Below are 16,009 nucleotides of genomic sequence, written 5' to 3' on the forward strand. Positions count from 1 at the left end.
AAACACGAGTTGCGGGGTAATGCTCGTTGTCTTTGAAAATCTGGTGAGAAACAACAATAAATGCATCTCTACCACAGTGGAGGAATAGAGCGGAGTCTTTTTAGCTGCTGTATTGGAACTACTTTACTGTGAAAAGTCATTTAATGCTTTGAAATACAGGCGGAGCAATATTTCAATATTGCAGAATGGCTTGATTCCCACAAATGAAAAGTTATCTGAGGAATAATCATAATTTTTGTAATCATTAGATTGAATCTGTTTTGTTGAGGACAGAAACAACAAAAACGTCACAGACGCCATAATTCACATTACAAAATCACATTATAACCACTTCGATATAATCCACATGATTACAAATCGTGTCCCTTTTTCATCAAATTAATTTCGCTTTATCGTAATCACAAGATCATCTGTCGTAGCCTATGAAAACGGCCTCTAGAATTAAACCTGTTGTGTGTTTTCTCACTAGTAGGCAGCACTCTGATTTTAACACAGGTATGTTAGGGCTTATAGGGCTTTTATTGTAACAGCATCAGAGTACCCGTCGGTAGCGCGTCACCGCATCAAACATGTCTGTCAGCGGCTCTCTGCTATAACCAACGCGCTTCACCACAGCGATCCGCGACGCGCTCAATGCGACTGCGGGTATTATACATGGTTTCGTGTGACATAGAAGAATGATTATTCACAATCGAGTGATTAATATTAAATAAAGGCCTAGATAGCGACTGCCACTGGAGCCTCATTTGAAGCGTCGCTGTGATCCGGGTGAGTCAGAGAAAACGCTTGACCTGAAGTGGTGAAATTAACCGTCATATTGACGATTATTTTGCAGTAGTTGCTCTTTGGTTTGCTCTTGCCTTTATCGTCGCTGCATGTATGGTTGTTAACATATCAATTTCAGGTGTGTCGTAATGTAAAAGATGAGCTGGTTTGTAAATAAGCAGGAGAACTATCTGTCTCTTAGGTGCACAATGTTTTGTGATGGACAGGAGGAGGAGGACAGTGTTCTGTCAACCCTGTGTTTATGACCAGTCAGCACAGGTACTCAAATGGAATAACGTTACCACTGATATTCATTGACCAAAGGCTCATTCCTGTTATGCAGCACACTTTCATGTCCACGTCTTAGTATGTTAAAATAATGTAGCCTACTCACATTTTGAAACATGGAGATAATGTTAGTTATCTATCTTTTGACAAAATCAAAATTAAGTGAACATAGGAGTGATTTATAATGTTTTTATTTTGGTTTAAGTGGATGTTGCCATTTTTGCAATGCTAAATTAATAATAAAAAATGTGCAATTTAATAAGAAATATTACAGGTATTTTTTCATATTTTCTTTCATAAAAATGTTTTAAACTAAGCAGGGTTTCTTGCCTGGTATTTGGGATTTATTTAAGTTTTTCATGAGCCATCAGTTTCACTTTCTATAGCTAAAAAGGCCACTGCCTTAATGACATCATCCTCCAGAATGATTAATAACAACATGAACAAATATTAGCTATGGATTTAAAGAATTCTGCTTTGTGTTATTAGAATGTTCATCTTACTTTAAAACATTATTTTAGGTTAGGTAAAATTCTAGAAATTGCTATATGCTATCAAAATTTCAAAAGATTGTTAAAAATATCAAAAGTACCTTCAGATTGACAACCTCATGTAAAAAAACTTATTTAAAATAATTTTGATTTTTGTTGCAATGTTTAATGAAGCGAGCATAATACTGACAGTCTGATTTATGTATTCATAGGAATACTTATTACATACCTACATGCATATTATTATTATTATTTTAAGGTACTGTGTAACAGGAATGACCCAAAAACTGTGTGGGTCGACTCTTTACTGATTTCATGTGAGATATGTCATTGATCCTGGGCACACTGGCGCTTTAAAGTTCTCATTTCTAGTTAGATGTGATGGATCTGTCACTATTGATTTTTGTGTTCCTGTTTTTCCAGTGACTCCCACTCATGCCATAGATGTCCTTCCCTTAGCTCACTGAGCTTACTTTATTTTCTCCCTGTCCCCCCTCTTATCCTTCAGCTCTTCCCTCTCTCATGCATCTTGCTTTGCCTTCACTCCCTCTCTCTTCTCTTATCTCTCCACCCCTTTTGACTTTCCCGTCCTCCCTTCCTCTGTCACTCCTGCTCTGTGTCGGATGTCATGATGGTGTGCTGCGGTCGAGCACTGGACTCCCCCTGCACTCTGGCTCTGCTGGTGGGCTTCCAGTTTGCGTTTGTCCTGTACTTCTCTCTGGGAGGCTTTCGTGGCCTAGTGTCTGTTTTGGTTCATTCCACTGAGCCTGAGATCGACTACTCTCGACCGCATGACGTCTACACCAATCTCACCTCTCTGCTGCTCCACCATCCAGGACCCAGTGGACCCGAACAGCAGCTCAGGGACTGTACACTGCCCTCTCCACTGCTGGGTAGATATAAATCCACACTGAAGTGATTAAGACATCGATCAATAATTGGATTTGTTCATTCACTTTGTCTCATTGCAGTTTTTAGATTTAAGTGTACCAAACACACTTTAATGAGTTTAGTTCACATAAAAATTAAGATTCTGTCATCATTTATTTACACTTTTATATGTCCAAACTTGTGACTCTTTCTCCTGTGGATCACACACACAAAAATATATTTTGAAGAATGTGCTAGTTGCTGTTTTCCATGCAATTACAATGAAGGACAACTGGAGCTTTCAAGAATCCAAAAGGACGTAAAAGGACCATAAAAATATCATGACATGACATGTATACAAAATTCCATGTCTTCTGGAATTTAAGTTCTGGGGGATGCCAGTTATTTTAATCTCATTGTTGACAACCTTTTTACCTCTTTACAGTTGTGTATACAAAAAAATTTTTAACTCTAAAATGAAATAATTATCAATTAAATAATCAGTTTTAAATATGCCAATACATTTTTGATTTTAATAATAATTCGTTAATTATTTTAACTTGAATTATTAAATTGATAACTTCATTTAGTTTTTTTAACTGTTACTCTTAGTCCTCCATTAAAATATTCCATTTAACAGTGAAATTACGTTCTTAGTGTTTTAAAGATTAAGTGAGAGGTAGATGACCGAATAGGTAGTCTAAATGTAAAAATCTCACACACAGTTAAATATTCAATATCGACCAATGCAATAAATAAATAAAAAATCACTGATATTGTGCAGTAACTGATATGGTACAATACATTGTGCATTCCTACTCAGAAATGTTCCTTTGTGTTCAACAAAAAGGAAGAGAGTCATACAGGTTTGGAACAACATAACGGTAAATGAATAATGGCATAATTTACATTTTTAGGGAAACTATTCCATTCATTTGATGTTGTAGAACAGATTTTATACAACAAATGCATGTGTGCTCTCCCCCTGCTGTCTGCCAGTGGGTCCTGTTTCTGTCCACCTCTCCTCACCCCCCTCCCTGGAGGAGATAAAAGAGAAGAACCCCTTGGTGACCTTAGGGGGTCATTACCGCCCACCAGACTGTGAGCCACGGCACCACACAGCCATCGTGGTCCCCTACCGGAACCGCCAGACCCACCTCCGCGCCCTCCTCTACCATCTGCACCCCTTTTTGCAGCGCCAGCAGGTCCACTACGGCATTTACATTGTGCACCAGGTCTCTTGTTTGTCGTTACGCTGACTTGTCACATCTATTGTATTGGAAAAAGTCCTAGCAGTAATTAGAGGAGGTAGCTGGGACAAAGGGTAAACATACCTCGTAGCTTATTGTCAGGCTATATTAGTGTTTTATTCTTTCCGAAGAATGCATTTGTACAGTTGATTTCCTCATAGTCTGTGTTATCAGTCAGGGAACTCCACGTTTAACCGAGCAAAGTTGCTGAATGTTGGAGTGCGAGAGGCGCTGAAAGAGGAGGACTGGAGCTGTGTTTTCCTGCATGACGTTGACCTGCTACCTGAGAATGACCACAATACCTACACCTGCCACCCCCAGTACCCAACACACCTCTCCGTGGCCATGGACAAGTTCAGATACAGGTACCCTACCCACAATGACTGGATTGTTTTTGTGTTTACGAGACATTTCTCTAATTTTATCTTAATGAAATTGTGGGGGGTAATAAATTACTTTAAAAAGTAGTTTATTCCTGTGATGTAAAGCTGTATTTTCAGCATCATTACTCCAGTCTTCAGTGTCACATGATCCTTCAGAAATCATTCTGATATGCTGATTTGGTGCTCAAGAAACATTTATTATTTAGTATTGCTAAATATGTTTTTCGATTCAAATCAGAGAATTTCAAAAGAAACAAAGAAAAGAACAATTGTTGGATATAGCTGCAAGCAGCACCACAGAGGCAAACTGTGAAAGCAGAAAAAAATCAAAGCAGTTAGCATTAGACTAGATGCAAAATGAGTAAAGACATTCGGAGACGTTTTAAGCAAAATGGTTGAAAGCCCATAAATACAATCACTTGTAAAGTTATAGGCAAAAATACAAATTTTTCATATTTCATATCTCGTGTGACAACTGGGTGGCACTGTGCCGAAACTGTACAGGTACCCTCAGGTCATGGTTGTCATAATACACACCAAGTTTGGTCAGAATATGCTGAAGCAATGCTGAGATATAGCCTCACGTCCATTTTGGTGTGCTGTTTGTTGAATTTGTTTGTGCGTTAATCGAAAACGGTTTGACGAATTTACTTGAATTCTATGTTTGTTTCTTTTTTTCTTTTTTTTTGTAATCATGGTCTGAGGATGATCTGAAATACATTTTCGTGAAAATCGGGGCAATGGTCTAATAGTTTGAAAAAGTACCTGTAGGTTTTTTAAAGAAAATCTAAATGGTGGACAGGAAGTTGAAGGCCAACTATGGCAAAATTAGCCAGTTTCACAATAGTCAAAATTAATCAAAAACTATTAGCATTTTATTTTATTCCATTGTTATTCTTGACCATAAGGGGGCGCAGCCATGGAGCCGATGACACATAAAGTGTAGCAATACACCAATGTGTTCGTAAAATATAGCATTGCATGCAAAATTCAAAATTGCCAATTACCCAAAATGGTCGATATGGAAAAATTGGTTATCGTTCGACTCGGCATGTTGCAGCAAATCTAAAGAGACCAGTTGTGATTTTTGGCCAAACTGTTCAGAAGTTATAAGCAAAATTTGATATTTTGCATATCTCCTGACCGCTAGGTGGCACTGCGCCGAAACTTTGCAGGTTGTCATAACACAATCCAAATTTGGTCATAATACGCTAAAGCGTTGCGGAGATATAGACTCACGTCCATTTGGGAATGTTCTACATCATATTTGTTTGCACGGTCGTTATTCAAAAACGGATTGACTAATCAACTTTAATTCCAAGTTTTTGTGTTGACATGGTCTGAAGATGATCTGGTTCGATTTGAATGAAAATCTGACAAACTAGGAGGTGTTTGAAAAAGTATGTTTTTTGGAAAATTCTAAATGGCGTAAAAATGTTCATTCCAAAATTATGTCATTGGATTCGCATTGACTTGAGCCAAGGAATCAAAGGAAAAAATATTGTTTCTATCCCTTATGGTTCAAAAGCATAAAGATGAGTGCAAATTTGGACAGTTGGTGGTGTTAGAGAGATTGGGTTAGAAACTCCAAAATGGCTGTGGTTAATGTTCAGACTGTCCTCTATCTGTGTGCCAAATTTCATAACTTTTCAATATACGGTTCTATGGGCTGCCATAGACTGAGTAGCAAAAGAAGAAGAAAAACACTAACGGATATAATAGGTGCCTACAGACCTTCATTGCTTGGCCCCTAATTAAGCAACAACTTTTACTTTTAAATCTTTTTTACTTTTAAATTTTTGTAGAATGTGATTGGCTAAATTTTAGCGAAATTCTAGAAACCAAAAGTTCATCTTCTTCATGCATGGTAAAATAGACTATGTAGTTCATTTATTATTAGTGCTGACACAGGTGTATGCAGGAGCATGGGTCTGGTCCTCTAAATTGACATCCAGGTCTGCACATTTCGGGTCACCGAGTCTGCATTTCTGTACTCTGCAGCCACAATGTCCACCTAGATACAAACATTCACTGAGAACAGAAAGATTGCAGAGAAAACAACCCATATATTCAGTCCACCAAGGCTGAGGACAGCATCAGGAGCGCTCTGTGATGAATCCACTGAAGGCTGTAAAGCATTCAGACACGACTCAGAGAGTTAGTCCTTGGGTAGAAATACAGAGAGATTAGGAAGAAAGATACATAGCTGCAGCTCATCTAGCTATCGCTCAAAATTTAATAAATTGCACTAAAGAATTTAGAAAAGGTATTCAAGGGATTTCTGGAGGCCGGGTTGAGTGAGCGATCGCAGTTACACTACCTTTCTACCTTACACTACTTTTCTCACTATTACTTTTATTCAGCAGTGACACATTAAATTGATCAAAAGTGATGATATTTATAATAAATATTTACAAAAGATTTTTATAATAAATGCTATTTGTTATAAATGCAAAAGTCTATTTGTCAAAATCCTGAAAAAAATGATCACGGTTTACACAAAAACATTAAGCAGCAAACTGTTTTTAACATTGATATTAATTAGAAAAAAATTTGCCAAAAAAATTTGAGCAGCAAATCAGCATAATAGAACGATTTCTGAAGGAGCATGTGACACTGAAGACTGGAAGACATTTAAAAAATCTTACCAACCCCAAACTTTTGAACAGTAGTGTATATCACTCAACACAAACATCAGTTGCTTTTACAATCCTTTTTTTTTTTTGGTAGCCGTTTGAAATAATGAGCTATGGAAAAGTTTAAAAGATTACACTTTGCACTTATTGCATTTTGTGTTATTTTACCTAGCCCTGTTGTATTAATTTTCAGGTAAGAGTGGGCGCGGTCATTTGTAATTTTAATGTGTCTTGCTTCTGGTGTAATTCACTTCCAGTTATTTTTAGCTGTACAAAACAGCTCTTTATGCTGCTTGATATTGCAACCTGGTATTTCTCACCATATTATTTTAATGTATTGTCTTAATTATAAACACGCAGGTTTGTAGGCCAAACAATTTTACAGTTTACTGCACTTTGATATATTCTTCTTGTTATTTCCCTGTAGTGGCTAATAAATCGGAAGTTTCGCACATTCACAGAAAACAGCTTCAACAGCTTTGAAAAATAAGGTGGATACTGCACATTTTGCCAAATGTAGCAGGTCATATGGTTATTCAGTGCATAGAAAAAATTGCATACTATACACTGTACAAACTATATACTGCAGAAATAGTAGTATGTTATTCTAAAAAATTGTAGTAACCGGGTTATTACAATACAGGCTTTATCAGCATTCTTTGTTACTTTATAAGGGGTCTAGGTTTTCCATCCCTTCGTAATGCAGAGGTACAGACCAACATTAAACTGCAGGGGAAGCTGTGACACTTCAGATGGAATGATTGATGAAGAAACGGATGACCTTATTCCTCTGCCTCACCAATAACGCTCTTACTCCACTACAGGCTTCCATACTCACAGTATTTTGGAGGGGTGTCTGCTGTAACTCCAGAGCAGTACCTCAAAATGAACGGCTTTCCGAACCAGTATTGGGGCTGGGGAGGGGAGGACGATGACATTGCAGCTCGGTGAGGATGGCAAAATATGGTTTATTATAGTGCATTTGCAAGAGTTATTTCAACATAAAACAGCCTGAAATGTAGTAAACTGGCACGTCTACATCCTGTTAAGCATTTGTATTGCACATCTCTCCATCATCATTTTGTTTTCAGTTCACAATCTCATCTGTCTCTTGTCATTATTCTCATTTTCACTGCATCCGTCTATCCCTCATGCCTTCCCCCGCATAGCCACAGGAGGGACCAGTAAGTACATGCATGAATCACCAGTTTGGACTCAAGGCTTCTAACTATTTAGATGTCAGTATTACTTCAGTGAATATTGCCTTTTGATTCAATTATAAATTCAAGTAACATTATTTCTTTGACAACGAGACACTTAAAAGTCTGAAGTTGATGAAGCCTTGAAGCCAGAATGAGTCAGGTGTAGTGGATAGTGTAGAGGATTTGAAACATTTTCTTTATAGTTTTAAACCCTAACGATTCTGTCCATTGACGGTTATTTTAGAACTTTTGAGGAGCGTGTGTTTGTAAAAGGAAATGAAATTCCAATTCAATGTGTTTGCATTGACTTTTCACTTTCTTTTTAGAGGCGACATAAATGCAAAATAATATTTGGCCTTCTCTATAAACTAAATAATAGTATTAAATAAATAATGTTTAGCTTCATGTTGTCTTATGAACAACCAGTACCCACTTGTGTGTGTTTGATTCACAAAAAATAAAAAATAAACACCTCTCATAAGAGTCATTTGTTGGTGAATCAGGCTCCACTGGTTGCGCTGTATGTAAAGTGGTAATCGAAATTATTTGCAACAGGTTTATTGGCTAAATTTACAGACTTTTGCAATGAACAAATCAAACAAAAGTAGCTCAACACAACAAATGTTTCAAGTGGTTTCCCCAAATTCAACTGAAAATGCAACTTTTAATAACTTCTGCAGTCTCAAAATTATTCAACCCCTGAATAGAATCCCTCACAACAGCACAAATCTGCAAAACAGGTGTCGTCTCAAGCACACCTGATGCAACTAATCAAGGACTTAATTAGTTGCACCAGGTGTGCTTGAGCTAGAACACGTGAAATATCTGAACTGACTAGATTTGTTGAGTGTCACGTTTGACTGCATGTTAGAAATATGGCTAAGTTTAAAGAATGGTCCAAAAAGTTAAGACAAGATATCATCACCCTTCACAAACAAGGAACAGGATACAAAAAGATAGCGAAGGCACTGAATGTTCCCAGAGACACAGTTGGAAGCAGAGTTTGCAAGTTCAAAGTCATAGTGGTTACACTACCTGGACGGGGCAGAAAAAGGAAGCTATCAACGGAAGCTATCAACCAGATTTCTGAGAAGGCAGGTTCAGAAAAACCCTTGAGTGATCACAAAAGACTTGCAGCCAGACTTGGTGGAAACAAGCACTGAGGTTTCAGCTTGCACAGTAAGGCGTGTACTAAACACATGCGGTTTCCATGCCAGAACTCCAAGACCTACACCACTGCTGACCCAAAAGCACAAGAAAAGTTGGCTCCAATTTGCTCAAAATCATATAAATAAGCCACAGGAGTTTTGGAATTCTGTTCTGTGGAGCAATGAAACAAAACTGTACCTTTTCGGCCCTATTGATCAGCAGTATGTCTGGAGGGAGAAGAATGAAGCATATGCTGTAAACGGCATGCCATTTGCGAGGAAGCTGAAGCTTCATTGAGCCTTCCAACAGGACAATAATCCCAAGCATACCTCAAATTCCACCAAGGCTTGGTTGAAGAAGTAGTGCTGGAAGATTCTACAGTGGTCATCATAGTCACCTTACTTAGAAAATCCTCAAAGAAGACCAATGGTGGGATTTGAAGATGGCAATTACAGCACAAAAAAAAAAAAAGGGGGGGTTATGAGATTGCAGAAGCAATTAAAAGTTGCATTTTCATTTGAATTTGGGGAAACCACTTGAAACATTTGTTGTGTTGAGCTATTTCAATTACTTTTGTTTGATTTGTTCATTGCTGTTCGTCCGTAACTTTTTCCAATAAACCTGATTTGCAATGGGGGTTGAATAATTTTGATTACAACCATTTATGATTCTCTAAAAAAAACGGAATCATAACAGTTGTTCATTGGCGAATCTGACTATACTGGTTTGGTTTGTGTTTGATTCACTAAAAAGGTAAATTCATCAGGAATTGATGGACTACAGCTCAATGGTTTTGATTCATTCCACAGAACTAGCTAGTAATATTTATTCGTGTGTGTCTGTTTCGTGCTATACATTCAATAGCAGTGTTTGGTTGAATAAGTAGGCTAGTGCATAAGTAGGCTAGTGCAAATGCTTTAGTACGGTAGCCTATTCCATCCACATTAGCGGAAGAATACACGTTAATGGAACCGAACATAATTCGGCAAAAGTCATTTTCGCAAAAGGCTGACATTTAATTGGATATATAATACATATCTCAAGAAATGGTAAAACTCTTTGGTTGTGTTGTTGACAAATTAATGTCCTGTAGAATTTGGATAGATTCCCCCAACCATCCACACACAAAAAAACTCCTCTAATTTATGAAGCGGATAAACTAGGCTATGTATTTTGGTTTCAAAACAGCAAAATTCAGCAAAAAGCAATAACTTTGGGGCACTGCTAATTTTGTCCCTACAATAACCTTGAAATTGAATTATGAATTGAAACTCCTCTAATTTATTAATTGCATAAATTAGGCTATATATTTTGGCTTCAAAACGGCGAAATTCATCAAAAAGCGATGACTTTGGGGCACTGCTAATTTTGTACCTACAATAACCTTGAAACTAAGTTATCGAATATAAAAATCAACCATACACACACACACAACCTTGAAACTGAATTATCAAATGTATATTTTTACATTTGATAATTCAGTTTCAAGGTTGTGTGTTTTCAGTTGTATTCAGAATCCATTTGGCTCAAAAATCGGTTTGAATGGGCATGACACCTCTGCCTACTGCTGAACGTCTTTGAGAAGATAGCACCTCTGAGTCCAACAGTGTTTTTTGTATTCCTTGTTGTTTAATAAGTGTACACGGTTTGATTCACCATGAGCAATTTTTCAGGGTACAGATCAAATCTAGTCCCTGACAAAAAGTATTTTTAGTGGAGATAATCCAGGAGCCCGCTTTATGCATTTTGGGGAAACTGACGTTACATGTGTTGTTGGAGAACATTTTGAAGGGCATATCAGCTAATGCTGATTTGCAAACCTGACTGTCGCATAATTAACTGTCAGTTAGTATCCTTGCATGACTCAGATGGCTGTACCAGAGGCAAGAACCCAAAGTTTTAAGTATTTAAAAGCTGGATTAGACTCTCCAACTTTAGATGAACCTTTTGGGGATTTGGAGTTGTGTTTAGAACCTTTTTACATAAGAATCCTCAACAACAGTAGTTTTCTAGTTAGTTCACATCCATCTGGCCCACCTTGCGGACTTTGCTGTAAATGGTTTTCCTGCTGTGCTTTGTGTTGCTCTCTCTTTTGTCTCTGTCCTTTTGATAATTCATACCATCCTTCTTCTTGATGTATTTCTACTTGCCCTGTGGTTTTGTCTTTAGAGTCCGTCTCTCTGGGATGAAGATAATGCGCCCTCCTTTGGCCATTGGTCATTATAAGATGATCAAACATAAAGGAGATCAGGGTAATGAGCAGAACCCGAGAAGGTGATGTCACATGGCATATTATGTTATGTTACAACATAATAATATATTTTGACATAGACATAGACATGGATGGATGGATAGATAGACTGTTTTATCCATTTGTTCAGTCTGTTTATTGAGTCCGTTCCTCTTCATTAATTGATTCTCGTAGGTTTGATTTGCTGAAGCGCACAAGGCTGAACTGGCGCTCAGATGGACTGAACTCACTGACTTATAAGCTCCTGTCCAAAGAGTTGGAGCCATTGTACACCAATTTGACTGTCAACATTGGGGATGATCCACACCTCCCCCCTGTGAAGGTTCCATCCCGGAAGTCACAGCCTCAACCTGCTCCAACTAATAAGATGAAGACTGAAAAAGTGGGCATGGCCATCACTAATACCACAAAAATAGAGCCTGCCCACTGGAAGGCCAGTAATGAAACTTCAAATGTTGTTAAAAAAGCTCCTGTGAATCAAGAAGTAGGATGATATTGATAATCGAGTTTCCACAGAGGCTTCACAGGGTGAGTTATTAACAGACAATGGAGGGAATACCAGTTTGCGCTTTGTTTTATATCGTGAAGCATTGCTACTAGGCAAATAAGTTCATTCCACTGAAAGTCGACTGAAGCTGTTTGGCCACTTCTGAATGTTGCTCAGCTACTGATATGGTGACATTTGCACAAGTCCGGAATCATTTGCTGAAGAACTCGTTTTGCTGTAGAAGTCGTATCAGAATGGGCTGAGTTGTAAACGCTCTCAAAAGTGACCTATCGACGTACCTGTGCAAGTCCTGTGTGTTTTTGAGCCGACCTGCTGCCAGCTGCTGCTCTTCATCCCACTGTGTGGGTCTGTTTTTCTGTGCCTTTTCTTACCCTTGAACCAGTCTCTTATCAACATGCCATGACTCAGTCAAAAGCATTATTACTGCACACCACTGTTATTAATACTAGAGTTGAATGCTCATTCCACATGTTTATCTATTTTTCTCTTCTTTTAATATCTAATCAGCACACACTGCTTTGTGATCTAGTGCTTGAGCAGACGTGTATCACTGTGGTCTATTTTTGGTCTAACTGTACAAACTTAGAAAGGTGTGATCTTTGATAGTGAGCACTGGTTTATTTTCTCTTTTAGCTGCTCAGATACCTATTAATAGTTTTATGATGCAGTGCAAAAGAGTTTAATTATTTTAGGTATTGTGTGGTGCCTTTGTTGGATTCCATTTTGGTTGTAGACAATCATTGGGATAAGCAGATACATTTACAATCTTCTATTATTTGAATTCAGGAATGTTTCTGTCAAATTGAATAGATTTGATGGTTTAGGTCGAAGGTGTGACTGTAGTGTAAGATGTTAGTTGACATTTTTAGATTTTATAAACATTAAACAGTTAATGGGTATTTTTATGGTTAGTTATATAGCAGCAAGAATTAGTTTTATTTATTATTCAAAAATATTGGTTGTATCACCCATCATGGCACTTTTTCAGTAGATGCTGTAAATGAAGCTGCACTCTATATTAAATACAATCATTGAGTATAAGCTACATTTGAAGAACAAAGATTTTAGTGGCAAGTTCTTTGAAAATAAAATTGTACTGCACATTATATTAGCAGATCCACTGGCATTTTTTCCACTACAGGCTATTAGAAAGATCAAATAATTTGCTGTAAATGATAGTCTGAAGGTGCTCATTGAGATTTCACCCCATCATGTGACATGATGCATATCTTGCTGTATTTACAACATATTTCAAACCTAAACATACATTTCAAAGAGTCTGTTTAAAGATCAGTATATTATGTATTCTGACACAATTATTTGTATGACAGACTCATAAGATTTGCCTTTGTATTAGAACTACAAAAAGCTTTTGTAAATAATTCAAGACAGTATTCTGACATGCATGGGGCAGGTAAATATATTTCATCCTAGCATATTTGCAAGACCCTTGTATAACATATATATAATTATTAAAGTATATAGTTTTCTATCAGATATTTGGAATTGGTGATAAACTACTTTGATGCCTAATAGTCTCTAGCTTGAGAACACCATTGCATCTGATATTAACAGTTTAGAGGTGACCTACTCCTGCCATGTCATTTTTGGTCAGACAATTTAATGATTAGAAAGTTTTTTTTTGTTTTTTTGGCTATGATGACTGTTGGTTCATATGCATGTGTATATATATATATACACACATATACATACTGATCAGTTATCTTGTAAATAAACACATTGACAATATTGTAACTTTGTGATCTGACCATGCGGCTGCTTTATTGTATGTTTATCAACAGAGAGTGGAAAGATGATTTCACAAGGGTCTTGGCCTTCATCTTTAGAACCTGTGACTGACTCTCAAAGGGATAATTGATCCCAAAATGTAAATTCTGTCATCATTTACTCATCCTCATGTTGTTCCAAACCTGTATGACTTACTGTCTTCTTCAGAACACAAAAGCAGATATTTTGAAGAATGTTGGTAACCAGACAATTTTGGTGACCATTGACTTCCATTGTAAGGACAAAAATGTAACATTTCTGAAAATACCTTCTTATGTTCCACAGAAAAAATAAAGAAAATCGTAGAGGTTTGGAATGACGTGAGGATGGGTAAACAATAACAGAATTTTAATTTTGAGTAATCTATCCATTTAAGTTCAACTTCAGTTTCCCAAGCTTTCAGTGTCTGCTCCCAAAATCACTCATTTGCTTCCAGGCACCAAAAACATTAACCGATGACTAGTGAATCAAGCTGATTTTGTGTTCTATGGGGCCTACAGGTTTGTCAGTGCATTATTGAGCAAATAAAGCAAAAATATTGAAAATATCTAATGATGTTTTTATCTTTTTTTAAGAATATTATTAAAATGCAGTCATTAAGGTACTTTGATGTATTTTCTGGTGATACTTGACCCTGCATTCAGGCAGCATTTCATCTAAACAGATTCCATTACAAAAGCCATTTAGTAATCAGCTTTAGCTTCATTGAAACAATTCAGTTAATGTGTTCTGACGCACACACATTGTGAACAAACGGAGAGCACGGTTATAAATCAACGGAAACACAAAAATAATATCTGTAAAGTAAGTGTTTTTCAAAGAAGTGTTACACTTATGTAATGCCATTTCATAGAAGAACTTTTATAACTGCCCATGCAGGAGATCTGATTAAAACTGGTGTTATTTCTGCTGAGATGCTGGTCTGCCACTCTGGGTTGGTGGTCTTAACTCAGCTTTGCTTTCCTGAGTGCCTGGTCTGGATGGAGCCTGTTGGCTGTGGTGACTTCCAGATCTAGACTGGACTTGGTTTTCATGAAGGTTTACTGGGTTAGACTGGGCTTGCTGGCTTGTTGGTCTACTCTAGACTGATCTTGGCTATTCTGTGATTTGGGCCTTTCTGTTTTATTTTGGTCTGGGTCACTCATATGTATTTTTGACTCTTCAGCAGGCTGTTCCACATTTATGTTTTCCTGTAAGGATATTGTTTAGTCAGAATTAATAAACAATGTATTTTTTTTATGACAGCATATTATAAGTAGGTGATATTAAATACCCACCCCATTGCGAGAGGATCTGTTTATAGCCTGGTTGTCACGAAGGGCCCCATGAGCCTGATTTGTGTCAAACTGAATCCTTCCCCAGGTCCTGAGGCGATCCTGTCCCTCTTGTGAGCGGGCAGTGGGGTTTATGGAAGCAGGGGGGATTTGGTGAGGTAAATCCCATGTGCCTTGGAATGATGGCCATGCACTTCCACGCTAATAATGAAATTATTTATAAATAGAAAAATGACAGTAAAAGTATGTTGCAAAACTTTTTACACTTCACGTTTAAATTCCATGCAACTCATATATATATATATATATATATATATATATATATATATATATATATATATATATATATATATATATATATATAATCAAACATACCTTTTTTCTCACACCAGGCAGAAGATGGCCACGGTCTGTGGATATAAATGTAGTGTAGCCTTCTGCTGCTGATGGTCTCTTGAGTAACAAAAAAGAAGTAAATAGACCAAACACAAGTATTTGTAATATGAACTACAATTACAATTTGTGTAAGTGTGTCATTTAAAGGGAAAACAACTCTTGAAGCCAAGAACTAATTTTTCTTTTTTTAAAAGTGAAGACATTTAAATTGTTGACGCATTCTGTTGGATTATCAATCAAACAGAATGCGTCAACATTATAAATGTCTTGCACTCTTTTGCATTTTAACTTTAATGACAGTGGGATTGTTCATTGTTTTGCCTAATGGAAATGCTCAGTAACAGTAACGTTAGCCTAAAATGTACACCACAGTTCAAACGTTTGGGATCAGAAAGCTTTTCTGAAAGAACTTAAAACTTATCAAGGATGCATTAAAATGATAAAAAGTGACATTGAAGACATTTATAATGTTACGAAAGATTTATGTGTGAAAAAATAACAATTTCTTGCCCAATGACGTTACCTCCTTGAAATGTTTTGGGATGGTCCAATTCTGGAGCTTTTGCGACCTATAGGCGCTTTCATACTGCAGAAATCATAATAAACATGTTTAATATGTCAAGGTGATTCAATCAAATAAATAAAAAAATATAAGAATAATGCCAATTGAAGGACCTGGTTTGCAGAGAAACTAGAAGACATCTTTCCGCGCTGATGTTTTGGCAGCGGTCTCCTAGCAACCTCTGAAAATGTCAGGA

General features: G+C 37.0%; 2 protein-coding genes across 2 annotated transcripts; one reads left to right on the forward strand and one right to left on the reverse strand.

Moving 5' to 3' along the window:
- The first annotated feature begins 529 nt into the window (after nt 1-529).
- Nucleotides 530-14,128, forward strand: b4galt3 (UDP-Gal:betaGlcNAc beta 1,4- galactosyltransferase, polypeptide 3). Its single transcript, XM_082144343.1, has 8 exons — nt 530-768; nt 968-1,044; nt 1,968-2,437; nt 3,414-3,649; nt 3,839-4,029; nt 7,508-7,630; nt 11,204-11,308; nt 11,460-14,128. The coding sequence occupies exons 3-8, from the start codon at nt 2,173-2,175 to the stop codon at nt 11,776-11,778; spliced, it is 1,239 nt and encodes a 412-aa protein (XP_082000469.1). The 5' UTR covers nt 530-768; nt 968-1,044; nt 1,968-2,172; the 3' UTR covers nt 11,779-14,128.
- Nucleotides 13,543-15,999, reverse strand: cfap126 (cilia and flagella associated protein 126). Its single transcript, XM_082144344.1, is given in 6 exon segments — nt 13,543-14,661; nt 14,664-14,771; nt 14,859-15,056; nt 15,231-15,308; nt 15,775-15,837; nt 15,927-15,999. Coding segments are annotated over 6 exon segments (654 nt in total). The 5' UTR covers nt 15,954-15,999; the 3' UTR covers nt 13,543-14,481.
- Nucleotides 16,000-16,009: the final 10 nt, after the last annotated feature.

Source organism: Leuciscus leuciscus, assembly GCF_965113295.1.
Source record: "Leuciscus leuciscus genome assembly, chromosome: 18".
Classification (NCBI taxonomy): Eukaryota; Metazoa; Chordata; class Actinopteri; order Cypriniformes; family Leuciscidae; genus Leuciscus; species Leuciscus leuciscus.

Bases quoted from the DNA above. Each gene is read 5' to 3' on its own strand.
- b4galt3 (XM_082144343.1), top strand. From the start codon at position 2,173: ATGATGGTGTGCTGCGGTCGAGCACTGGACTCCCCCTGCACTCTGGCT. The intron at 2,438-3,413 runs GTAGATATAAAT...GCTGTCTGCCAG, and splicing joins ACTGCCCTCTCCACTGCTGG to TGGGTCCTGTTTCTGTCCAC. The intron at 3,650-3,838 runs GTCTCTTGTTTG...CTGTGTTATCAG, and splicing joins GCATTTACATTGTGCACCAG to TCAGGGAACTCCACGTTTAA.